This window comes from Nerophis ophidion, linkage group LG09 (genome assembly GCF_033978795.1).
Source record: "Nerophis ophidion isolate RoL-2023_Sa linkage group LG09, RoL_Noph_v1.0, whole genome shotgun sequence".
In the NCBI taxonomy this organism is placed as follows: Eukaryota; Metazoa; Chordata; class Actinopteri; order Syngnathiformes; family Syngnathidae; genus Nerophis; species Nerophis ophidion.
In genome coordinates, this window is record NC_084619.1 from 63,523,073 (window position 1) to 63,550,857 (window position 27,785).

The following is a 27,785-nucleotide window of genomic DNA, read 5'->3' on the forward strand; positions in this document are numbered from 1 at the left end:
GCGGCTTTACGTTGAGCCCCTCCCGGATGGCAGAGCTTCTCACCCTATCTCTAAGGGAGAGCCCCGCCACCCGGCGGAGGAAACTCATTTCGGCCGCTTGTACCCGTGATCTTATCCTTTCGGTCATGACCCAAAGCTCATGACCATAGGTGAGGATGGGAACGTAGATCGACCGGTAAATTGAGAGCTTTGCCTTCCGGCTCAGCTCCTTCTTCACCACAACGGATCGGTACAACGTCCGCATTACTGAAGACGCCGCACCGATCCGCCTGTCGATCTCACGATCAACTCTTCCCCCACTCGTGAACAAGACTCCTAGGTACTTGAACTCCTCCACTTGGGGCAGGGTCTCCTCCCCAACCCGGAGATGGCACTCCACCCTTTTCCGGGCGAGAACCATGGACTCGGACTTGGAGGTGCTGATTCTCATTCCGGTCGCTTCACACTCGGCTGCGAACCGATCCAGTGAGAGCTGAAGATCCCGGCCAGATGAAGCCATCAGGACTACATCATCTGCAAAAAGCACAGACCTAATCCCGTGGCCACCAAACCGGAACCCCTCAACGCCTTGACTGCGCCTAGAAATTCTGTCCATAAAAGTTATGAACAGAATGGGTGACAAAGGACAGCCTTGGCGGAGTCCAACCCTCACTGGAAACGTGTCCGACTTACTGCCAACAATGCGGACCAAGCTCTGACACTGATCATACAGGGATCGGACTGCCACAATAAGACATTCCGATACCCCATACTCTCTGAGCACTCCCCACAGGACTTCCCGAGGGACACGGTCGAATGCCTTCTCCAAGTCCACAAAGCACATGTAGACTGGTTGGGCAAACTCCCATGCACCCTCAAGAACCCTGCCGAGAGTATAGAGCTGGTCCACAGTTCCACGACCAGGACGAAAACCACACTGTTCCTCCTGAATCCGAGGTTCGACTATCCGGCGAAGCCTCCTCTCCAGTACACCTGAATAAACCTTACCGGGAAGGCTGAGGAGTGTGATCCCACAATAGTTGGAACACACCCTCCGGTCCCCCTTCTTAAAGAGAGGGACCACCACCCCGGTCTGCCAATCCAGACATACCGCCCCCGATGTCCACGCGATGCTGCAGAGTCTTGTCAAACAAGACTGTCTGCCTTAGCATCGCCGGTAAAATGTGGAGACACTCTGGCACATTCAATGGGGGTCTGGCGGCAGACACTTTGGCCTCTTCGGACCAGTGGTGCAACTTGAATCCCTCCCTGTTAGTGTTGTTACACCCTCCGACAACACACCCACGAGGCATGATGTCTCCAAGGTTCCAAAAAATAGTCAAAAAAACGGAAAAGAACAGAGCTGAGACCTGGTGTTTGTAATGTGTTGAAAATTAAAATGGCGGCTGTATTACCTCGGCGACGTCACATTCTGACATCATGGCCTCAAGCGAGATAAACAGAAAGGCGTTTAATTCCCCAAAATTCACCCATTAAGAGTTCGGAAATCGGTTAAAAAAATATATGGTCTTTTTTCTGCACCATCAAGGTATATATTGACGCTTACATAGGTCTGGTGATAATGTTCCCCTTTAACACGTATCAATCGTCCTGTCCCCTTGGCAGAAAAACAGCCCCAAAGCATGATGTTTCCACCCCCATGCTTCACAGTAGGTTTGGTGTTCTTGGGATGCAACTCAGTATTCTTCTTCCTCCAAACACGACGAGTTGAGTTGATACCAAAAAGTCGTATTTTGGTTTCATCTGACCACATGACATTTTCCCAATCCTCTGCTGTATCATCCATGTATCCATTTTGAACGCACCGTGGTTTGTTTACATGTATAACTTTCTCCGACTTTCTAGGACGTGATTTATGCCACTTCTTTTTCTGTCTCATTTTGTCCACCAAACTTATAACGTTGTGCATGAATGCACAAAGGTGAGTTTTGTGGACAATATTGACTTATGTGGAGTGTGCTAATCAGACATATTTGGTGACTGTAAGCTAATCGATGCTAACATGCTATTTAGGCTAGCTGTATGTACATATTGCATCCTTATGCCTCATTTGTTGGTATATTTGAGCTCATTTAGTTTCCTTTAAGTCCTCATAATTCAATTTATATCTCATGACACTATCTGTATGTAATATGGCTTTTATTTTTTTGCGGCTCCAGACAGATTTGTTTTTGTATTTTTGGACCAATATGGCTCTTTCAACATTTTGGGTTGCCGACCCCTGATGTAGGAGAAGTGTGGTATTATCTATATTTTAAAAAAAAAATCCTGTTTTTCCCACAATTCCAGGAAATTCCCATTCAAATGAATGAACGTATCCACACTTCTACAATGCCCAAAATTCTGCGCAATTCTTTACCCGATTCCGACCTTTCATCCATCCATCCACCCACATTACTCTTCCGATACATCAAACATAAAACATGTTTTCTCTTTCCCCAAATTTCCAGTATTCCTGGAATTTCCGGTAATTTTCTCCCCATCGACAAAGACTGGGAAATGACTCCATATTCCACATTTCTCAACCAATTTGAATCGTTCCAACATCCACACACTCCACTCTCCCTGGACATTCAAGACAGTTCCGGTTCCGAAAATTCCCTGGTTACCCAAAATTACCAGGAATTTCCCCCATCGAAAAGGAATGGGCAATATATAAACCTCCCCATATTCCACATTTCTCATCCGATTTGAAGCGTTCCAACATCCACACACTTCACTCACCTTGGACATTCAAGCCAGTTCCGGTTCCGAAAATTCCCTGATTACCCAAAATTACCAGGAATTTACCCCCATTGAAAAATGAATGGGCAATATACAAACCTCTCCATATCCCACATTTCTCATCCCATTCGAAGCATTCCAACATCCACACACTCCACTCACCTTGGACATTCAAAGCCAGTTTCGGTTCCGAAAATTCCCTTTTTACTCGGATTTACCAGGAATTTTCCTTCATTGAAAATGAATGGGCAATATACAAACCTCTCCATATTCCACATTTCTCATCCCATTCGAAGCGTTCCAACATCCACACACTCCACTCTCCCTGGACATTCAAGACAGTTCCGGTTCCGAAAATTCCCTGGTTACCCAAAATTACCAGGAATTTCCCCCATCGAAAAGGAATGGGCAATATATAAACCTCCCCATATTCCACATTTCTCATCCGATTTGAAGCGTTCCAACATCCACACACTTCACTCACCTTGGACATTCAAGCCAGTTCCGGTTCCGAAAATTCCCTGATTACCCAAAATTACCAGGAATTTACCCCCATTGAAAAATGAATGGGCAATATACAAACCTCTCCATATCCCACATTTCTCATCCCATTCGAAGCATTCCAACATCCACACACTCCACTCACCTTGGACATTCAAAGCCAGTTTCGGTTCCGAAAATTCCCTTTTTACTCGGATTTACCAGGAATTTTCCTTCATTGAAAATGAATGGGCAATATACAAACCTCTCCATATTCCACATTTCTCATCCCATTCGAAGCGTTCCAACATCCACACACTCCACTCTCCCTGGAGATTCAAGCCAGTTCCGGTTCCGAAAATTCCCTAATTACCAGGAAATACCCCCCATTGAAAATGAATGGGCAGTATACAAACCTCTCCATACCCCTCATTTCTCTTCCGATTCAAAGCGTTTGAATATCCACACCAATCCACTCACCTTGGACATTCAAGCCAGTTCTGGTTCCAAAAATTCCTTGATTACCAAAAATTACCAGGATTTTCTCCCCATTTAAAATGTATGGGCAATATACAAACCTCTCCATATTCCACATTTCTCATCCGATTCAAAGCGTTCCAACATCCACACACTCCACTCACCTTGGACATTCAAGCCAGTTCCAGTTCCGAAAATTCCCTGATTACCCGGAATTACCAGGAATTTCCGCCCTTAGAAAATGAATGGGCAGTATACAAACATCTCCATATTCCTCATTTCTAATCCGATTCGAAGCGTTCCAACATCCACACACTCCACTCACCTTGGACATTCAAGCCAGTTTCTGTTCCGAAAATTCCCTGATTACCCAGAATTACCAGGAATTTCCCTAATTTAAAATGTATGGACAATATACAAACCTCTCCATATCTTACATTTCTCATCCGATTCGAAGCGTTCCAACATCCACACACTTCACTCACCTTGGACATTCAAGCCAGTTCCGGTTCCGAAAATTCCCTGATTACCCGGAATTACCAGGAATTTTCCTTCATTGAAAATGAATGGGCAATATACAAACCTTTTCCATATTCCATATTTCTCATCCGATTCGAAGTGATCCAACATCCACACACTCCACTCACCCTGGACATTCAAGCCAGTTCTGGTTCCAAAAATTCCCTGATTACCCGGAATTACCAGGATTTTCTACCCATTTAAAATGTATGGGCAATATACAAACCTCTCCATATTCCACATTTCTCAACCAATTTGAATCGTTCCAACATCCACACACTCCAGTCTCCCTGGACATTCAAGCCACTTTCGGTTCAGAAAATTCCCTGATATTCCAAAATTACCAGGAATTTCCCCCATTGAAAATGAATGGACAATATACAAACCTCTCCATATTCCACATTTCTCATCTGATTCAAAGCGTTCCAACATCCACACACTCCACTCACCTTGGACATTCAAGCCAGTTCTGGTTCCAAAAATTCCTTGATTACCAAAAATTACCAGGATTTTCTCCCCATTTAAAATGTATGGGCAATATACAAACCTCTCCATATTCCACATTTCTCATCCGATTCAAAGCGTTCCAACATCCACACACTCCACTCACCTTGGACATTCAAGCCAGTTCCAGTTACGAAAATTCCCTGATTACCCGGAATTACCAGGAATTTCCCCCCTTAGAAAATGAATGGGCAGTATACAAACCTCTCCATATTCCTCATTTCTTATCCGATTCGAAGCGTTCCAACATCCACACACTCCACTCACCTTGGACATTCAAGCCAGTTTCTGTTCCAAAAATTCCCTGATTACCCAGAATTACCAGGAATTTCCCTCATTTAAAATGTATGGACAATATACAAACCTCTCCATATCTTACATTTCTCATCCGATTCGAAGCGTTCCAACATCCACACACTTCACTCACCTTGGACATTCAAGCCAGTTCCGGTTCCGAAAATTTCCTGATTACCCGGAATTACCAGGAATGTTCCTTCATTGAAAATGAATGGGCAATATCCAAACCTTTTCCATATTCCATATTTCTCATCCGATTCGAAGTGATCCAACATCCACACACTCCACTCACCCTGGACATTCAAGCCAGTTCTGGTTCCAAAAATTCCCTGATTACCCAGAATTACCAGAAATTTCTCCCCATTTAAAATGTATGGGCAATATACAAACCTCTCCATACCCCTCATTTCTCTTCCGATTCAAAGCGTTCCAATATCCACACACTCCACTCACCCTGGACATTCAAGCCAGTCCCGGTTCCGAAAATTCCCTTTTTTACTCTGATTTACCAGGAATTTTCCTTCATTGAAAATGAATGGGCAATATACAAACCTCTCCCTATTCCACATTTCTCATCCCATTCGAAGCGTTCCAACATCCACACACTCCACTCTCCCTGGACATTCAAGCCAGTTACGGTTCCGAAAATTCCCTAATTACCAGGAATTTCCCCCCATTTAAAATGTATGGGCAATATACAAACCTCTCCATACGCCTCATTTCTCTTAAGATTCAAAGCGTTCCAACATCCACACACTCCACTCACCTTGGACATTCAAACCAGTTCTGGTTCCGAAAATTCCCTGATTACCCGGAATTACCAGGAATTTCCCCCAATTGAAAATGAATGGGCAATATACAAACCTCTCCATATTCCACATTTCTCATCTGATTCAAAGCGTTCCAACATCCACACACTCCACTCACCTTGGACATTCAAGCCAGTTCTGGTTCCAAAAATTCCTTGATTACCAAAAATTACCAGGATTTTCTCCCCATTTAAAATGTATGGGCAATATACAAACCTCTCCATATTCCACATTTCTCATCCGATTCAAAGCGTTCCAACATCCACACACTCCACTCACCTTGGACATTCAAGCCAGTTCCAGTTACGAAAATTCCCTGATTACCCGGAATTACCAGGAATTTCCCCCCTTAGAAAATGAATGGGCAGTATACAAACCTCTCCATATTCCTCATTTCTAATCCGATTCGAAGCGTTCCAACATCCACACACTCCACTCACCTTGGACATTCAAGCCAGTTTCTGTTCCAAAAATTCCCCGATTACCCAGAATTACCAGGAATTTCCCTCATTTAAAATGTATGGACAATATACAAACCTCTCCATATCTTACATTTCTCATCCGATTCGAAGCGTTCCAACATCCACACACTTCACTCACCTTGGAAATTCAAGCCAGTTCCGGTTCCGAAAATTCCCTGATTACCCGGAATTACCAGGAATTTTCCTTCATTGAAAATGAATGGGCAATATACAAACCTTTTCCATATTCCATATTTCTCATCCGATTCGAAGTGATCCAACATCCACACACTCCACTCACCCTGGACATTCAAGCCAGTTCTGGTTCCAAAAATTCCCTGATTACCCAGAATTACCAGGAATTTCTCCCCATTTAAAATGTATGGGCAATATACAAACCTCTCCATACCCCTCATTTCTCATCCGATTCAAAGCGTTCCAATATCCACACACTCCACTCACCCTGGACATTCAAGCCAGTTCCGGTTCCGAAAATTCCCTTTTTACTCGGATTTACCAGGAATTTTCCTTCATTGAAAATGAATGGGCAATATACAAACCTCTCCCTATTCCACATTTCTCATCCCATTCGAAGCGTTCCAACATCCACACACTCCACTCTCCCTGGACATTCAAGCCAGTTACGGTTCCGAAAATTCCCTAATTACCAGGAATTTCCCCCCATTTAAAATGTATGGGCAATATACAAACCTCTCCATACGCCTCATTCCTCTTAAGATTCAAAGCGTTCCAACATCCACACACTCCACTCACCTTGGACATTCAAACCAGTTCTGGTTCCGAAAATTCCCTGATTACCCGGAATTACCAGGAATTTCCCCCAATTGAAAATGAATGGACAATATACAAACTTCTCCATATCCCTCATTTTTCATCCGATTCGAAGCGTTCCAGCATCCACACACTCCGCTCACTTTAGACATTCAAGCATTTCAGACCGGAATTTCACTTTCTAGTTCCGATGACACGACATACCTCAGCTTCTCCAAGGTGCTCTTCTTGTTGGTGAAGAGCAGGCGCAGCAGAGTCTTCCTCTTCAGGAAGACGAGGGCGCTGGCCAGCAGAAGGCCGCTGGTGGCCCCCAGGACGGCCACGGTGACGGCCAGGCTGTGGGCTGAGACCACACGGGACAAGACGCACGTTAACGCACACTCGTCTGCTCTACCAGCTCGTATTCTATGCTAGGGTGCACTGGGAGTGGTGAGGTTATTCATAAAGAGACGGAGAAGGAGACATGTGTGACATGCGGGTTAGGAAGGAAATGCTCCAACGCAAACCTGCCAGTCTGGTCGGCCCGCTGTCGATGCTGCCCCCGAAGCCCGCCCCCTCGCAGAACGGGGGCGCCCAGTGCGCTTCGCAGTGGCAGTTGTTCTTGTTGTTGCACACCTGCAATCAAACACACACCTAAGTGTTACGCAAACGCTGCCACAATAAATAGCATCAAAAGGCAAGCGGGTGGTCATTCAACCGGGACCTTTCTGAAAAAAAGCCTGCCTCCGTTGCTCCCTTTCCCTCCCCTCTGTTGCAAGTTTTGTTGATTCTACGTAATACAGTATGTTTATGTGTGCTATGGCCAGCCTGCCTCCGTTGCTCCCTTTCCCTCACCTGTTGCAAGTTTTGTTGATTCTACGTAACATGTTTATGTGTCTTATGGCCAGCCTGCCTTCGTTGTTCCCTCTCTGTTGCAAGTTTTGTTGATTCTATCTAACATGTTTTGGTGTGCTATGGCCAGCCTACCTCCGTTGCTCCCATTCCCTCCCCTCGGTTGCAGGTTTTGTTGATTATATGTAACATGTTTGTGTGCTATGGCCAGCCTGCCTCCATTGCTCCCTTTCCCTCCCCTCAGTTGCAAGTTTTGTTGATTCTACGTAATACAGTATGTTTATGTGTGCTATGGCCAGCCTGCGTCCGTTGCTCCCTTTCCCTCACCTGTTGCAAGGTTTGTTGATTCTATGTAACATGTTTATGTATTTTATGGCCAGTCTTCCTTCGTTGCTCCCTCTCTGTGTCAAGTTTTGTTGATTCTATCTAACATGTTTTGGTGTGCTATGGCCAGCCTACCTTCGTTGCTCCCTTTCCCTCCCATCTGTTGCAGGTTTTGTTGATTCTTTGTAACATGTTTATGTGTGCTATGGCCAGCCTGCCTTCATTGCTCCCTCTCCCTCTCTGTTGCAAGTTTTGTGGATTCTATGTAACATGTGTATGTGTGCTATGGCCAATCATAGATAGACAATTTTTCATATGTGTTTTTTTTATAATGATCTGCACTACAACATTGGTTTAGTTGCTGCTGTGTTGTGCAACAAACTTGTTCATAAAAGACCATTATGGGCAAAATGTCAGAATCTTCACTGAGCTTTCTGGAAATACGGCTGTCATGCTAGCTGAAACATGTGCAAAGTCCATCCTGTGGAGCCTGCCGGGGGGTTCCCCGGCGAGCTAACGCGGGCCAGCTGTCATTGTGATTTTGGAAGGAGGAGGACTCGTGCAGCTGCTAAGGGGGTTTTTCAACTTCCACGCAGACGTTGAAGCCTGGCTGGATGGAAGCTGCCTTGCCGCGGGGTTAAGGGGCGCCCGGAGGGAGGGAAGATGTGTGGCAGCTTTATGACTTAATACATAAAAATAAAAAAAAGCCGGGAATGTTCTTCCGGAGCCAATATAATCACGCCTCCTTCTAGATCTACCGCCAAATGAAGACGGAAGAAAGTGAGCTGTGGTTCACATCGGGTCAAGATTAGCTTAGCGATTAGCATGGCTTCCCATCTTTGCACTTTAGAACCGGATGTTTTTTTCATAGTTTGGCCAATGGTGCGACTTATACTCAGGAGCGACTTGTGTGAAATTATTAACACATTACCGTAAAATATCAAATAATATTATTTAGCTCATGCACGTAAGAGACTAGACGTATAAGGTTTCATGGGATTTATCGATTAGGAGTAACAGATTGTTTGGTAAAGGTATAGCATGTTCTATATGTTCTAGTTATTTGAATGACTCTTACCATAATATGTTAGGTTAACATACCAGGCACCTTCTCAGTTGGTTATTTATGCCTCATATAACGTACACTTATTCAGCCTGTTGTTCACTATTCTTTATTTATATTAAATTGCCTTTCAAATGTCTATTCTTGGTGTTGGATTTTATCAAATACATTTCCCCAAAAAATGCGACTTATACTCCAGTGCGACGTATATGTGTGTTTTTCCTTCTTTATTATGCATTTTCAGCAGGTGCGACTTATATTCGGAAAAATACGGTACTTTTTTTTTTTTTTTTTACAGTGTATGTTACAAACCGTACATAAATAATCCATATTTTGATGTCCATGTCCATGGCAACAATTTCCCCCACCTTTAATGTCAACCCTCCTGCTTTTCCCCAGAACATTCCTTTATTTTGGTCTTTTTTCTATCGTCTTCGTATATTTTAACATTCCTTAAAAAAAAAAAAAAAAAAAAAAATTAAATAAGGGGCAAGCGGTAGAAAAATGAATGGATGGGTATTACTGTAATTTTATGGTAAAATTCTGGCAACTCAGCTACCATTTTTTTTTTAATGGTAAAATATGCAGGTGTTTTTACAGTGAATTACTGTAAATGGAAAAACAGTGGCACTAATATTTTTACAGTATTTTTAGTTTTTTTAGCATAAAATCTGTTAATTGTTTTTTCATTACATTACCTAAAATGGTAAAACAGTACCCTTTTATTTTATTTATTTTTATAATTTTATTTTTAGTGAAGTGAAGTGAATTATATTTATATAGCGCTTTTCTCAAAGTGACTCAAAGCGCTTTACATTGTGAAACCCAATATCTAAGTTACATTTTTTAAACCAGTGTGGGTGGCACTGGGAGCAGGTGGGTAAAGTGTCTTGCCCAAGGACACAACGGCAGTGACTAGGATGGCAGAAGCGGGGATCGAACCTGCAACCCTCAAGTTGCTGGCACGGCCGCTCTACCAACCGAGCTATGCCGCCCCAAAGTAAAATCATATATATATATATATATATATTTTTTTACAGTGAATGTAAATATACACTGTACATAAATAAACCATATTTTGATGTTCATCGTCAATTTCCCCCACCCTTAATGTCAACCCTCCTGCTTTTCCCCAGGAAATTCCCGTATTTTGGTCTTTTTTTTCTATTGTCTTCGTACATTTTAACATTCCTTTAAAAAAAAAAAAAAAAAATGAAAAAAATGAGAAGTGGTAGAAAATGGATAGATGGGTATTACTGTAATTTTATGGTAAAATTCTGGCAACTCAGATACCCATTTTTTTAAGGTAACATTTGCGTGTGTTTTTACAGTGAATTATGGTAAATAGTAAAACAGTGGCACTAATATTTTTACAGTAAAAAGTTTATTTAGCGTAAAATCTGTTAATTATTTTTTTATTACATTACCTTAAATTGTATAACGGTACCCTTTTATTTCATTGTAATTTATTTTTATTATTTTATTTTATTTTAAGTAAAAGCTACTTTTATATATATATATATATATATATATATATATATATATATATATATTTTTTTTTTTTTTACAGTGTATGTAAATATAAACTACATAAATAATCCATATTTTGATGTTCATCATCAATTTCCCCCACCCTAAATGTCAACCCTCCTGCGTTTCCCCAGGAAATTCCCGTATTTTGGTCTTCTTTTTCTATCGTCTTTGTACATTTTAACATTCCTTCCAAAAAAAAAAAAAGGAAAAAAAAAGGCACAAGTGGTGGAAAATGGATGGATTAAAATTCTGGCAACTCAGCTACCAGGTTTTTTTTGTAAATGGTAAAACAGTACCACTAATATTTTTACAGTAAACTTTTATTTAGCATAAAATCTATGGTCATCCACCCATCTTCTTCCGCTTATCCGAGGTCAGGTCGCGGGGGCAGCAGCCTAAGCAGGGAAGCCCAGACTTCTCTCTCCCCAGCCACTTTGTTTGTGTTTGTGTAACTGGTCAAACAGTACCCTTTTATTTTAAGTAAAATCTACTTATACATATATATTTTTTTTTCTTTTACAGTGTATGTTACAAACCCTACATAAATAATCCATATTTTGATGTTCATCGTCCATGTCCGAGGCAACAATTTCCCCTACCCTTAATGTCAACCCTCCTGCTTTTCCCCAGGAAATTCCCGTATTTAGGTCTTTTTTTTCTATCGTCTTAAAAAAACAACACTCAGTCGACATCGGCATAAATCCCAACCTGCAGCCTGTAAAAAGTCAGGCTTCAAAATAAAAGCATTTCCAGTAAAGCACGGTTGGTTGCGCACAACGGCGGCGCGAGAAAGATGGATAACTTGAAGACAATTCCTAAGAATGCATCTCGGCCCGAAAAAAATACACCGTTTTATTATCCTAACCAGAAGAAAAGCAGGAACAGATATTATGTTTTGCACTGCAGAATAGGAGAATAATCTTCAGAATAAAGCTGGGATCTCAGTGTTTTCAGGACGTGGTGAGGTCTGGTTCAAATACCCCACACCCTGAAATGTAAAACGTTGCCAGGTGTGGCACTCACCCCACGTCCGTTGCACTTTCCTGAGCACTCCTGCACGCCGAAGACGCTGATGTTCTGACACTGGCGATTCAGACACACCTGCAGAGTGGCAAGACCAGAAGGTCAGGAGGCTCAAAAACTCTATCAATACCCCAAAAAGGCAACAAGGTCTGGTTTACTCCACCCGTTCATTTGTGAGAACTATAGGAATGTACACTAGTACAGCAGGGAGGGGCTTCACACGGCCCCTTTCTCATGGTTTACCTGACACATGAAACGTGACGAATTGGTGCACTATCCCACCAAAAAAAACCCTCCTCAGTGGCTTTGTGGTTAGAGCGGGGGTCACCAACCTTTTTGAAACCAAGAGCTACTTCTTGGGTACTGATTAATGCGAAGGGCTACCAGTTTGATACACACTTAAATAAAGTGCCAGAAATAGCCAATTTGCTCAATTTACCTTTAATGAATAAATTTATATATATAAAAATGGGTATTTCTGTCTGTCATGTGTGAAGTGAAGTGAATTATATTTATATAGCACTTTTATCTAGTGACTCAAAGCGCTTTACATAGTGAAACCCAATATCTAAGTTACATTTAAACCAGTGTGGGTGGCACTGGGAGCAGGTGGGTAAAGTGTCTTGCCCAAGGACACAACGGCAGTGACTAGGATGGCGGAAGCGGGAATCGAACCTGCAACCCTCAAGTTGCTGGCACGGCTGCTCTACCAACCGAGCTATCCCGCCTCATTCCGTCGAACATTTTTTTTCCTTTTTCGGAAGGTTTTTTTGAAGAGAATAAATGATGAAAAAAAACTTAATTGAACGGTTTAAAAGAGAAGAAAACAGGAAAAAAATGAAAATTTAATTTTGAAACAGTTTATCTTCAATTTCGACTCTTTAAAATTCAAAATTCAACCGAAAAAAAAAAGAAGAGAAAAACTATTCGAATCTTTTTGAAAAAATTAAAAAAAGAATTGATGGAACATCATTAGTCATTTTTTCCTTATTCAGATTAATTTTAGAATATTGATGTCATGTTTTAAATAGGTTAAAATTCAATCTGCACTTTATTAGAATATATAACAAATTGGACCAAGCTATATTTCTAACAAACACAAATCATTATTTCTTCTAGATTTTCCAGAGCAAACATTTTAAAATAAATTCAAAAGACTTTGAAATAAGATTTAAATTGGATTCTACAGATTTTCTAGATTTGCCGGAATATTTTTATTTTTATTTTAATCATAATAAGTTTGAAGAAATATTTCACAAATATTCCTCGTCGAAAAAACAGAAGCTAAAATGAAGAATTACATTAAAATGTATTTATTATTCTTTACAATAAAAAAAATAAATATACTTGAACATTGATTCAAATTGTCAGGAAAGAAGAGGAAGGAATTTAAAAGGTAAAAAGGTATATGTGTTTAAAAATCCTAAAATAATTTTTAAGGTTGTATTTTTTCTCTAAAATTGTCTTTCTGAAAGTTATAAGAAGCAAAGTAAAAAAATAAATGAATTTATTTAAACAAGTGAAGACCAAGTCTTTAAAATATTTTCTTGGATTTTCAAATTCTATTTGAGTTTTGTCTCTCTTAGAATTAAAAATGTCGAGCAAAGCGAGACCAGCTTGCAAGTAAATAAATACAATTTAAAAAAGAGAGGCAGCTCACTGGTAAGTGCTGCTATTTGAGCTATTTTTAGAACAGTCCAGCGGGCGACTCATCTGGTCCTTACGGGCACCGCGTTGGTGACCCCTGGGTTAGAGTGTCTGCCCTGACATTGGTATGTCGCGAGTCCGAACCCCAGCCGAGTCATACCAAAGACTAGTGAAGTGAAGTGAATTATTTTTATATAGCGCTTTTTCTCTAGTGACTCAAAATGCTTTTACATAGTGAAAAACAATACCCTATTTCCTTAAATTGCCGCCGGGTATCCAGTATGCGCCTGCCTAGAATTACTGCCGGGTCAAACTCGTTTCGCAAAGTATTATTTTTATTCGCGCATGTTTAGAATTTCCACCGGGTCAAACTCGTCACGTCACGAGTGACACTTCACCTGTCATCATTTTCAAAATGGAGGAGGCTGATTTCAATCATTTGAAATTGCATAAAGGGAAAAAGATTGAGAGCTATTCAGTAAGATTTTAGGTCCAAGCTATTGAATATGCTAAAAAGAACAGTAAGCAGCTATGTTTTATTAATATACCGTAGCTGCGTGTGTCAAATATGAGTCATTAAATGACTCCCGCCTACTGGTGGTAGAGGGCGCTAGTGATCCTTCTTGCGACTACTCGGCTGCAGAAGAAGTGACAACAAGCAGCAAGAGTGAGCAGCGATCGTTTATTTTTTCCTCTCGCTTGCACTTTTAACATGGAGGATTACATATCTAAAATAAAACAGTTTTCTAAACCGGACTTTCAATCGAAGCAGGAGGTAATAAAGGAAGATCTCCATCGAGACAGAGAGACTTTTAAAACTGAAGAAAGATAAGGAAGACTTCAATAAAGAAGTTATCGATGCTCTTGATCAGAAGGAGCTGCACAAGGACTTCAATTATAAGTAAAGGTAAGACCATAATAACGTTTTTTTTATTAAATGTGCTTTACATGATGGTATCCTTACATCACACTCAATTTTTGAAGCGCAGGCCTAAATTTACCGCATGCCTTTGGTAAGCGCCGGAGTGAGAAGAGGTTTTATGTGATGTAGTGACTACTATAAAACAACGGTCTTTCATTTGCCTCACCCTGCCGTCTCCGCACTTGGTGCCGGCCAGGACCAGACCGGGGTCTGGCATGTCGTCCCCCAGGTACACGTGCGTCCCCCGGCACAGGATGCGGCCCCCCTCTTGGAGCGGGATGTTGGTTTCTATGGAAACGGCGTTGGTTCCGATCACGGGCCGGTTGGCGCCGCCCTGGCACTGGATCTTTCCACATTTTGCATCTCTGGACACACACACACACAAATTAAAATTAAAGCTGCAAGCAGCGATGAACGGGACCGAGTTTTGCTGGTGTTTCCTGCCTTTACCCATTCAACATATCTTTACCTGCACTTTACCTACCCTCCCTGCATCCTGGGGTCACACTGATGCTTCTTTCTTTAACCCATACATGCTGGTGCTTCCTGCCATCACCCAGACAACATATCTTTACCTGCACATGACCTACCTTCTCTATATCCTGGAGTCAAACTGGTGCCTCCTTCTTTCACCCAGTCAACATATCTTTACCTACACAGTGCCTACCTTCTCTGCATTGTGTGGTCACGCTGGTGCTTCCTGCTTTTAAGCAACCATCTTGAGACGGCAGCAGCGCAGCAGTTCTTTGAAAGTTCATAAATTCAAAACCGGAGCAGTTAGAAAAACTCTTTCGTCAACTTTTAATCAGAAGGGTTCAATCTCTTTACTTTGCGGGTTTGAAGTTGACACAAGAAACGCGCTCAGAGGAGATAATGTTTAATAAAAGGTGACCGTTTTTTACAAAACCTTTATTTTGAAGGGGTAATTGCCAACTTCCTGTTGATTTTTGCTTAAGGATGTCAATCAATGAAATGTAGTTCTAAGTGAGACCTGCATAGATGTTTTTGTTTCATGTCCCTACGACATTCCTACCGGAAGTTACAAGCAGTTTTGTCTGTGTTTCCTTCCTACGAGCAGTTTTGTCTTTGTTTTATTCCTATGGGGCGCTAGAGAGCAATTTTAAGTTTTGGGGTTTGGTTTTTTTATTAGATCGCAATTTTCGCCAGTCCTGATGTGTGTGTCCAGTTTGGTGCATTTTAAGGGGGTCAAATTACAGCTCAAAGAGACAAAAAATATTTTTTTAAGGAAACTTTTGTTTTGAAGGGGTGTTTGCCAACTTCCTGATGATTTTTGCTGAAGGATGTCATTTTATGAAATGTAGGTCTAAGTCAGACCTACATAAAGGTTTTCGTTTCATGTCTCTATGACATTCCTAACGGAAATTACAAGCAGTCTTGTCTGTGTTTTTTCCTAGGGGGCGCTAGAGCGCAATTTTGAGTTTTGGGGTTTGGTTTTTTATTAGATGGCAATTTTTGCCAGTCCTGATGTGTGTGTAAAATTTGGTGAGTTATGAAGCATGGTAAGGGGGTCAAATTACAGCTCAAAGAGGCAAAAATTACATTTTTTTTAGGAAAAATTTGTTTTAAAGGGGTTTTTGCCAACTTCCTGTTGATTTTTGCTAAAGGATGTCAATTGATGAAATGTAGGTCTAAGTCAGACCTACATAGAGGTTTTTGTTTCATGTCTCTATGACATTACTAACGGAAGTTACTAGTGGTTTGGTCTGTGTTTTTTCCTAGGGGGCGCTAGAGGGCAATTTTGAGTTTTGGGGTTTGGATTTTTAATAGATGGCAATTTTCGCCAGTCCTGATGTGTGTGTCAAATTTGGTGAGTTTTGAAGCATGTTAAGTGGGTCAAATTACAGCTCAAAGAGGCAAAAATGACATTTTTTAGGAAACTTTTGTTTTGAAGGGTTTTTTTCCAACTTCCTGTTGGTTTTTGCTGAAGGAAGTTAGTGTATGAAATCTAGGTCTAAGTCAGAACTACATAGAGGTTTTTGTTTCATGTCTCTACGACATTCCTAACGGAAGTTACAAGCAGTTTTGTCCGTGTTTTTTCCTAGGGGGCGCTAGAGCGCAATTTTGAGTTTTAGGGTTTGTTTTTTATTAGATGGCAATTTTCCCCAGTCCTGATGTGTGTGTAAAATTTGGTGAAATTTGAAGCATGTTAAGGAGGTCAAATTACAGCTCAAAGATAATAAAACCTTAGAAATACAATAGGTCCTCAGTCCCAAAGGGACATTCGATCCCTAACTATCTATTCATCTTCTTCCGCTTATCCCAGGTGGGTCGCGGGGGCAGCAGCCTAAGCAAGACTAATCCTGATTTTTCCTCCCAGTAATTCCCACGCTCCTATCCAGTCTCCAGTCCCACCTTGCGTCGCACTTGGCGAAGGAGCCTTTGGAATCCTTCCCGCAGTTCCCGTAAGGATCCCCCGCCGAGTTGACGCGCTCGAAGCAGATCCCCGGTGCCGGCTTGGCTCCTGCGCACCACACCAGTCCGGTAAGTCAAACCCGGGCGAGGGGCCGCGGGCGAGACGAGGAGACGGGACTACCTGGGCCCCACAGGGTGATGCACTGCTGCTCGTGGGTCTGACAGATGCCGTTGTAGCAGTGGCCCTCCACGCGGTGGCAGGCGTGGCCGTCGTGGAGGTAGACGTTGGCCGGGCAGTGAGGGGCGGCGCCCGTGCAGAACTCGGGCAGGTCGCAGGAGTTGCCCGACTCCCGACACACGGTGCCCGCCGGTTTGAGCTGCGCGTGTAAACAGGAGATGTAAGACCGGGGTAAAAGTATACCGGTACTAATAAAGTGCCGCCATACTAACTCATTGAAAATGGGTACTATACTGGCATTAGGTAAACATTTAAATACTTCACTTTACTGGGCCTTACGGTCAGAATGTATTTATTGTTAGTTTTGCAGGACACAAGCGGACCCGTTAATCTATCTACTGTGTAAACAGAATACAATGATTTGCAAATCCTTTTCAAGCCACATTCAGTTGAATATGCTACAAAGACAACATATTTGATGTTCAAACTGATAGACTTTTTTTTTTTTTGCAAATAATCATTAACTTTAGAATTCGATGCCAGCAACACGTGACAAAGAAGTTGGGAAAGGTTGGCAATAAATACTGATAAAGTTGAGGAATGCTCATCAAACACTTATTTGGAACATCCCTCAGGTGTGCAGGCTAATTGGGAACAGGTGGGTGCCATGATAGGGTATAAAATGACATGCTAAGTAATTCGCAAACAAGGATGGGGCGAGGGTCACCACTTTGTAAGCAAATTGTCGAACAGTTTTAGAACGTTTCTCGACGAGCTATTGCAAGGAATTTAGGGATTTTACCATCTACGGTCCGTAAAATCATCAAAAGGTTCATAGAATCTGGAGAATTCACTGCACGTAAGCGACGATATTACGGACTTTTGATCCCTCTGGCTGTACCGCATCAAAAACCGACATCAGCATGTAAAGGATATCACCACATGGGCTCGGGAACACTTCATAAAACCACTGTCAATAACTACAGTTGGTCGCTACATCTGTAAGTGCAAGTTAAAACTCTACTATGCAAAGCAAAACCCATTTATCAACAAGACCAAGGAACGCCGCTGGGCCCGAGCTCACCTAAGATGGACTGATGCAAAGTGGAAAGGTGTTCCGTGGTCTGACGAGTCCACATTTCAAATTATATTTGGAAACTGTGGACGTAGTGTCCTGCAGAACAAAGAGGAGAATAACCATCCAGATTGTTATAGGCTCAAAGTTCAAAAGCCAGCATCTGTGATGGTGTGAGGGTGTATTAGTGCCCAAGGCATGGGTAACTTACACATCTGTGAAGGCACCATTAATGCTGAAAGGTCCATACAGGTTTTGGAGCAACATATGTTGTCATCCAAGCAACCTTATCATGGACGCCCCTGCTTATTTCAACAAGACAATGCCAAGCCACGTGTTACAAGGTGGTTTCGTAGATAAAGAGTGCAGGTACTTTCCTGGCCCGCCTGCAGTCGAGACTGGGCGCATTATGAAGCGTAAAATACGACAGCGGAGACTGTTGAAGGACTGAAGCTCTACATGAAACAAGAATGGGAAAGAATTCCACTTTCAAAGCTTCAACAATTAGTTTCCTCAGTTCCCAAACGTTTATTGAGTGTTGTTAAAAGAAAAGGTGATGTAACACAGTGGTGAACATGCCCTTTCCCAACTACTTTGGCACGTGTTGCAGCCATGAAATTCTAAGTTAATTATTATTTGCAAAAAAAAATAAAATGTATGAGTTTGAACATCAAATATCTTTTCTTTGTAGCATATTCAACTGAATATGGGATGAAAAGGATTTGCAAATCATTTTATTCCGTTTATATTTACATCTAACACAAATTCCCAACTCATATGGAAACGGGGTTGTAATATAATGTCAGAAAAGCTAATCTAATGTAATCTAATCCTAAATAATGGCAGGTCTATATGTAATATGACGTAGTTCCCTTTGTTTGGAAAAGTATGGACATACATTTTGGTACCGGAACCTAGTTGTTGTCCTACTTGCAGGTATTGAACAAGCGTCACCTGGCAGTCTTCACAGCACTGTCCGTGGGCGCACACGGCGTCTCCTTTCAGCGTGCACGTGGTGGCGTTGCAGCACGGGTTGGAACATTCCTAACAAGCAAACAGGAAGTGGATAAGGTTATGAGCAGCAAACGGGAGAACAACAAATCATTTCTTTTAAAGATTTCCCGATTGGTGGCCGATATTTGCCATTTTTAAATAATCCGTACCGCAGCTGTGTCCCGGTGTTTACATGCTAAAGATTGTACTCGCCTGAAAGATTCCTTCAAAATAAATGTACACACTATTACATCACAACATTGTTACACACATTCAGGAGTCGCATCAATTCCGGGAACCTCCAACGAACGTGTTGTCTATCCACAGTGTAAATAAACTAAGTTTCTTCCAAGTACATTATCACTGGAGGACCCAGGGAAAAGGAATGGGAAAGCACACGAGTAGGAGTGATCAATCCAGATGTCGATGCTATCGATAGCTAGTGTAGTATCAATGTATAAATGATACTGAAAATCAGCGGTTCCCAGACTACTGCCCAGATTCTGGCCGGTGGGAAAACCCGAGTAAAAAAAAACAAACAAACTGGCAGCTCAGGTGCCAAAACTTTACTGTTAAATTGCATTTTTTTTAATTTACAGTAAAAAAAAGTACATTTTACAGTAAAATTGCGTTTTTTATTCACAGTGAAAAAAAAAAATGTAAATTTTAGAGTAAAATTTTATCTTTTTATTTACAGTAAAAAAACAAATGTAAATTTTACAGTAAAATTGCATTTTTTCATTTTGAGTGAAAAAAACGTATGTAAATTTTTCAGTATAATTGCATTTTTTCAATTACAGTAAAAAAATAATTTTACAGTAAAATTGCATTCTTACAGTAAAAAACAAATGTAATATTTACAGTAAAATTTCATTTTTGTTTACACAAAAAAAACAAATGTACATTTTACAGTGAAAGTTAATTTTTTATTTACAGTATAAAATAAAATGTAGATTTTATAGTAAAATTGCATTTTTTATTTACAGTAAAAAAAGAAGTACATTTTACGGTAAAATTGCAGTTTTTTTATTCACAGTAAAAACAAATGTCAATTTTACATTAAAATTGCATTTTTTTCATTAACACTAAAAAACTCATGTACATTTTTCAGTTTAATTGCATTTTTTTATTTACAGTAAAAAAAATAAATTTACATTTTACAGTAAAATTGCATTTTTTTTACTGTTAAAAAAATCTAATTTTACAGTAAAATACAAATGTAACATTTACAGTAAAATTGCATTTCTTTATTTACATTAAAAAAACAAAAGTACATTTTACAGTAAAATTGTATTTTTTATTTACAGTAAAAAAAAATGTAGATTTTAGAGTAAAATTGCATTTTTTATTTACAGTAAAAAAATGTAAATTTTGCAGTAAAATTGCAGTTTTTTATTCACAGTAAAAAACAAATTTCAATTTTACAGTAAAATTGCATTTTTTTATTTAAAGTAAAAAAAAAGTAATGTAAAATTCTGGCAACTGAGCAGCCTTATTTATTTTTTAACCATAAAAACAGCGGTACTTTTTTATTTATTTACGAATTACAGTAATTTAAAGAATTACAAGGTCAAATTATTGCAACTTACCATTTTTTTTGACACTTTTGTTTTGAAAAAAAAAAAAGCATTAAAAAACGGTGTATTAATAGTTTTCCACTAGTTTGAAGTAAATTATATTTAATTAAGTATTTAACGGTTTAATGATTGATTTAATTATTGAATGAGATGTTTGAGTAATTCACTGTAGCAATTCAATGAGACTTCACTGCCATCGGACCAGCTGTAATCTGCGATGAGGTAGCGACTTGTCCAGGGTGTACCCCGTCTTCCGCCCGATTGTAGCTGAGATAGGCGCCAGCACCCCCCGCGACCCCAAAAGGGAATAAGCGGTAGAAAATGGATGGATGGATGTTTGAGTAATTGTTTAAAGATCATGCATTGATGTTGGTCTCAAAGTGCAAAGTTACATTGTTTATGTGGGAAAAGAGCACTTCTAATGGACACTAAAAGCACATTTAAAATCTCTATATTCCAGCACCAAGACTAGATTTTAGACCACAATGCTATGGGAACTTTGCGAGTTGTTTAAAATTGTAGAAAAATAGCAGAATAAGGAACTTTTGGAGTGATCTGCTCTGGACACCATCCCTCATCTTAGTCCGGTCAAGAGGATGTCTTGCATCTTGTCTTTAAATCTGATCTTTGGACCCTTAGACCCGCATCAACGGGGTCTCATATGTTCCCAGTTTGGGTCTCCCGGGGGGCTAAAGGAAGTCCTAAATTGGCCGCAGAAGCGTCTTGTTTGAGATCTTTGCGTCTGATGTGACTTAAACTGACGTGGACCAGGAGAACCTAAGAACAGAGGACTGCTGTAGACCCTAGGGCGGTTTTTATCTTTCATTAGATGCCAAAACACATCGCTTTTTACATCTGCGACTAAGTCACGCCAGGAACTAACTGGAGGCATGGGTGTGGATATTTAAGGTAAGGGAGATGTGTCGAGGGGGGACAAAAGGGCAAGGGAGATGTGTCAAGGCGGGACAAAAGGGCAAGGGAGATGTGTCGAGGCGGGACAAAAGGGCAAGGGAGATGTGTCGAGGCGGGACAAAAGGAAGGTTGTTTATCTCTCGGACCCCGACACCAGCTTTTTTTTTGTTTATGGACGACGCAGAGGGCCGTTTTCATCTTCTGCTGGGAGTGCGCCTGCACATCAGACGAGCAGGTGGCGGCGAGAGGAAATGAAGACCGCCAAAAAATGTCATCCCTGAGACTAAGGGTGTAACGATACGTGTATTTGTATTGAACCGTTTCGGTTCGGAAGTGTACCGAATGAGTTTCCACACGGACATATTAGGTAGCGCACCACACGTTGCGTAAACAATGTAGAGCGAGGCACAACACACGGCATGCCAGCAACGACCGGGCTAGGACAACATGCAAAAGCCAGAGCTGGAAGACCCTCCTGCCTCGTTAACATCTCCCCTTTGGGAACACTTCCGCTTCGCGGTGCGATACAACAATGGAGGATGGAGGTTTGCCGGCATTGTTCAGCAGCAGTAGGGTAAGCTTCTGACAACACCTCAAACATGCTAACCCCTTTGAAACGGCACCACCGCCAAGTCAACCTCGCTTTAAGGAAGAGAAAGAGGAGCGTGGTGCAAACACCGCATTCAAACAGCCTCTCCTCGGCTAAAGCAATAACAAATGTTTTTATAGCAGCGCATTTAAGATCATCCATCCATCCATTTCCTACCCCTTGTCCCATTCGGGGTCGCCGGGAGTTGCTGTAATGCATTAAAACTAGATTTTGACCCACTTCTATGGTGGAAGAACAATGAGCCCATATATCCTCTTACTACCAAGTTAGCCAGGCTGGGGGGGGAAGAAAAGTTAATCTGAGGCTGAGTTGACTTAAAACTGTTTAATGTTGCACTTTTTATATGTAGAAGAAAAGTTTTGTCATCCTTTTTTATCTGAACAACAACTGGAGGCAGTTTAATGTTGATTAAGGTGGATCCCGACTTAAACAAGTTGAACAACTTATTGGGGTGTTACCATTTAGTGGGGAATTGTACAGAAATATGTACTGTACTGTGCAATATACTAAACAAAGTTTCAATCAATCAATCAATCAAAAAAAGCACTTTATATGTAGAAAGGTTTTGTTAAGAAACCATTCTGAGCCTTATCTTATTTAGATTTTATTTCATATATGTTGACCACATTAACCCTTGCAATGGACCTTGTGTGTGTATGTATGTTATGTCATTATTTACAAATTTGGGAAATAAATAACCCAAAAATGTAAATTTTGTTGTTTTCCTACTGTACCGAAAATTAACCAAACCGTGACCTCTAAACCGAAGTACGTACCGAACCGACATTTTTGTGTACCGTTACACCCCTACCTGAGACAGATGAGAAATAGTCGGTTCCAGCATACCGTATTTTGCCGATGAGCGGGTCTAGTCAGGTCTGTTTTCATACAAATTCGCAGTAAGGCGCATCAAAGGAGTCATAATGTTTTGCTTGGCTAGAAAAATAGTTGTCTCTTACAATAACAATGATGATACATTGTTGCTATACAGGTTACAGCTGTGTTTGTCAACCTTTTTTTGAGCCAAGGCACATTTTTTGTAGAGGCACACCACTAGCAGAAATCATTAAAAAACAAAACCTAGTTGACAGTAAAAAGTCTTTGTCGCAATTGTTGGACATGACTTTAAAGCAGGGGTCTCAGACACGCGGCCCGCGAGACGTTATTCTGCGGCCCCCACCTTAATTTGAAAGTCTAATGTTAGTTTTATATGAGTTTTATATGAATGGCGCTTGACAGCATTGTGTGCGGAGCTGAAGGAATCTACCAATCACGGTGTGGTATGTGGCTCTCGAGGGCCAAACATTGACGTCAGCTGCGTGATGCAAGCAGAGAAATGTTTAGCAGCTTTTCCACTCGACCTGCACGTGCTCTTCCTCCCCCGGCGCCGGGGAGACGAGCGATAGCTTCCGTAGCACTCCGCAGAAGGACCAAGCGACAATACAAAACCCGCGGTGCACTGGACCCCAGCGCTGATACTCCGACAGAGAGTCGCTGGGCGATTCAGACGCGTAACACGTTAGTTGTGATGTTAGCCCGTTCGGGGCTAATTGTGCTACCGTAACTATAAACTCCACACCCTACCGTTGACTCTGTCACACCAAATTTCTTCCCCCCTACAAAAACCTTCCCCCCCCCATATACTTCCGGGGTCATGATTAATACAGATGTTTTGTTAACGCTATATTATAAAAATATAACGCTATATTATAAAAATATAACGCTATATTATAAAGATACAGACGTTTTGTTAACGCTATATTATAAAAAAAAAATTAAAAAACAATTTACAAACACAAGCTATGGGATGACGCATTTACTTCCGGGGTCACGTTTCCTCTTATGTCATCCCATAGCTTGTGTTTGTAAATTGTTTTTTAATTTTTTTATTATATAGCGTTAACAAAATGTCTGTATTTTTATAATATAGCGTTATATATTTATAATATAGCGTTATATTTTTATAACATAGCATTAACAAAACGTCTGTATAAATCATGACCCCGGAAGTAAATGGGGGGGGGGGAGGTTTTTGTAGGGAGAAGAAATTTGGCGTGACAGCTCCAAACAAAGATGATTTTTGTCCTTTGGGTCCAAAATGGCTCTTTCAACGTTCTGCGTAGCCTACCCCTGCGTACGTGGAAAAGCGGCAAATGAGTGAAAGCGACAGAGACGTCGCCATGGAGATGAGGGTTTTCTTACGTGCCTGGCTGCAGTCACACCGCAACACCCGTCCGTCAGTAATAACAGTCCCCGATAACCTGGACCAATTCAAACCGTTATTTGTTTTTGTTTATTGTTTAATTTGAATCGCCTCACACGATGAACAATACATATATTTTTATATGACGTCAACTAACACTGCGGGAGCCGTCACTTTTTTGCGCTCGCTATCCAGGTACTTTCCCGGCTATTAACCGCCGTGTTGCTGTAGGGAGGAAAAGCGGAACAACACACATTGCGGAATCAACAGAATTCCCCAGTGCGTCGGCTACATACAAAAATACAAACCCCGTTTCCATATGAGTTGGGAAATTGTGTTAGATGTAAATATAAATGGAATACAATGATTTGCAAATCATTTTCAACCCATATTCAGTTGAATGCGCTACAAAGACAACGTGATTGTGAATGAGAGGCAAAATTCCACAAAAAAGTGCAGTTCCTTTTAAAAAGCATATTTATACAATTTTGTACATTTTATTGGTCATTTTATTGTCCTTGAGTGCTTAAAAAAAACGCTTAATAAGTCAAATAAATCAGAGTGTTAAAATTATTGTCCTTTAAATCTGAATTTTAGGAACACTCCAACCAGGGTGAATATTTGTGTCTATTTCACACTAGATTTTTTTTTTTGCATTTTTTTCATTTATTTATTTATTTCAGGCAATGACATACAAAAATAATAATAATAATTAAAAAAAAAAGCTTGATAAGTCGAATAAATTAGAGTGTTAATATTTTTGTCCTTTAAATCTGGGTTTTAGGAACACTCCAGCCAGGGTGAATATTTGTGTCTATTCCACACTAGATTTTTTTTTCCATTTATTTATTTATTTCAGGTAATGGCATAAAGAACTAATAATAATTTTTAAAAAAGCTTAAGTCGAATAAATCAGTGTTGATATTATTGTCCTTTAAATCTGAGTTTTAGGAACACTCCAGCCAGGGTGAATATTTATGTCTATTCCACACTAGATTTTCTTTTTGCATTTTTTTTCATTTATTTATTTATTTCAGGCAATGACATACAAAAATAATAATAATAATAATAAAAAAGCTTAACAAGTCGAATAAATCAGAGTGGTAATATTATTGTCCTTTAAATCTGAGTTTAAGGAACACTCCAACTAGGGTGAATATTCGCGTCTATTCAACACTAGATTTTTATTTTAAATTTTTTTCCATATTTTAATTCCGGGCAATGACTTAAAAAATTAATAAAAAATAAAAAAAAGTACAAAGTTGACAACACATAATATAAATTAATATACTGTGAAAGGTACATGATATTTCTGGGTTCAGACAAGCATGCTTATCTTTTTTTTAATACTGCATATTTTTTTTCCAGTTGAAATATTTTATCAATGCCAAAAATAATGAGACGGTTTTCATGTGAGGTGTGCAAAACGACACTCAAAGGCCGTAGCATTAGGCACACCTGCACCAGTTTTACAGATGCCAAATATGCGTGTTACATGGTGTAATGATAAGTGGGACCAGCGGATGGCGGTCACACATAAGAGATACGTGCAGACTGCAATATGACTCAAGTAAACACCGAAATGTTATATGCTCCTTTGAAAATACAGAACATCACACACGGCGCTCAAACATTTGTCAAAATTTGTTTGGTACGACTTCACCACTTGTGGGATTGTCGGCGCATTAAACATAGGAGTATTATTATGGTGTGTGCACGAGGTAAGACATTTTATCTGGGGTTTTTGTTTCGTAATACTATGCAAAAGCAACTTTTCTTACCTTCTGGTACCTGCTGATCTGTATTTGGGATTTGCATAAGTCCGTAAAATTTGCGCGCGTCCGCCTTTGTAGTCCGTGCAGACGAAGTAGTCTTTTTCTTGTTATGTGACATTTATCCTCCGCTGTTACGTTTAGTTAAAATACGTTAGCGAGAGTAGCTTAAGTGATGTTTGGACACGTTGCTCGATTCCTCCGTGAGGGAGCCTGAGGAGGTTTTTTTTTTTTTTTTCATGCAATCAATCATTGACCGCGCCGCACAAAAAAAGCCAGAGGAAGTTTATTTCAGCCTCGAGAGAGTTTTATTTATTTATTTATTTTTTTTTTGGTCACGCCACTGGAGAGCGGCTTGACGAATGGGTGTGTGGCCGGGAAATGACATCACCGCGATAGCCTGTCAAGCCGCCAGACCGAGCGCCAGAGGTGAGCCGGGAGAAGGTGTGACGGAAATAAAATACCCGGAAAAAAAAGCCCGGGTGCGCTTTTAGTCACAAAAAGTTTCGGTTGTCGCTTGGAGTCTGTGGCGTGTTGTTTACTTCGCTGGCCACTACATTAGGTACACCTGCTCAATCTACAGCAGTGGTTCTTATTTTTTTTTTTTTAACCAAGTAGCACCGTAATGACAACATTGAAACACAGCAGCGTAACAGGCCCAAGTATTCATTAAAAACCCCAAACCAGTGAAGTTGTCACCTTGTGTAAATGGTAAATAAAAACAATACAATGATTTGCAAATCTTTTTCAATTTATATGCAGACTGCAAGGACAAGATTTTTATTTTTTTTTGCAAATAATCATTAACTTACATTGTAAAAGAGTTGTCACAGGGGCATTTTTACCACCGTGTTACATGGCCTTTCCTTTTAACGACACTCAGTAAACGTTTTGGGAACTGAGGAGACATATTTTTTAAGCTTTTTGGGTGGAATTCTTTCCCATTCTTGCTTGATGTACAGCTTAAGTTGTTCAATAGTCTGGGGTCTCTGTCGTGATATTTTATGCATTTTACACATTTTCAATGGGAGACACTCTTTTACTACGAAGCCAAGCTGTTGTAACACATGGCTTGGCAGCGTCTTGCTGAAATAAGCAGGGGCGTCCATGATAACAATGCTTGGATGGCAACATATGATGCTCCCAAACCTGTATGTACCTTTCAGCATTACCGGTGCCTTCACAGATGTGTAAGTTACCCATGCCTTGGGCACTAATACACCCCCATACCATCACAGAGCTGGCTTTTGAACTTTGCGCCTCAAACAGTCCGGATGGTTATTTTCCTCTTTATTCCGGAGGACACGACGTCCACAGTTTCCAAAAACTATTTGAAATGTGGACTCGTCAGACCACAGAACACTTTTCCACTTTGAATCAGTCCATCTGTGGCGTTTCTGGGTGTTGTTGATAAATGGCTTTGGCTTTGCATGTTAGAGTTTTAACTTGCACTTACAGATGTCGTGACCAACTGTAGTTACTGACAGTGGTTTTCTGAAGCATTACTGAGCCCATGTGGTGATATCCTTTACACACTGATGTCGCTTTTTGACGCAGTACCGCCTGAGGGATCCAAGGTCCGTAATATCATGGCTTACGTGCAGTGATTTCTCCAGATTCTCTGCACCTTTTGGTGATATTACGGACCGTAGATGGTGAAGTCCCTAAATTCCTTGCAATATCTTG

At 40.6% G+C, this 27,785-nt stretch overlaps 1 protein-coding gene across 3 annotated transcripts in view; it reads right to left on the reverse strand.

Annotated features, from left to right (window-relative positions):
* LOC133559624 (disintegrin and metalloproteinase domain-containing protein 12-like) overlaps nucleotides 1–27,785 on the reverse strand; it is a 158,286-nt gene that overhangs the window by 7,912 nt on the left and 122,589 nt on the right. For all 3 annotated transcript variants that reach the window (XR_009808209.1, XM_061911558.1, XM_061911557.1), the window contains exons 13-19: nucleotides 18,987–19,076; nucleotides 16,961–17,156; nucleotides 16,780–16,888; nucleotides 14,573–14,771; nucleotides 11,838–11,915; nucleotides 7,570–7,678; nucleotides 7,268–7,406 (exon numbers count right to left, since the gene is read on the reverse strand). Coding sequence is in view for 2 of the 3 variants with exons in the window: in XM_061911558.1 (XP_061767542.1) it covers nucleotides 7,268–7,406; nucleotides 7,570–7,678; nucleotides 11,838–11,915; nucleotides 14,573–14,771; nucleotides 16,780–16,888; nucleotides 16,961–17,156; nucleotides 18,987–19,076 (920 nt within the window). In the remaining variant the exon portion in view is untranslated. The remainder of the gene's footprint in view (nucleotides 1–7,267; nucleotides 7,407–7,569; nucleotides 7,679–11,837; nucleotides 11,916–14,572; nucleotides 14,772–16,779; nucleotides 16,889–16,960; nucleotides 17,157–18,986; nucleotides 19,077–27,785) is intronic.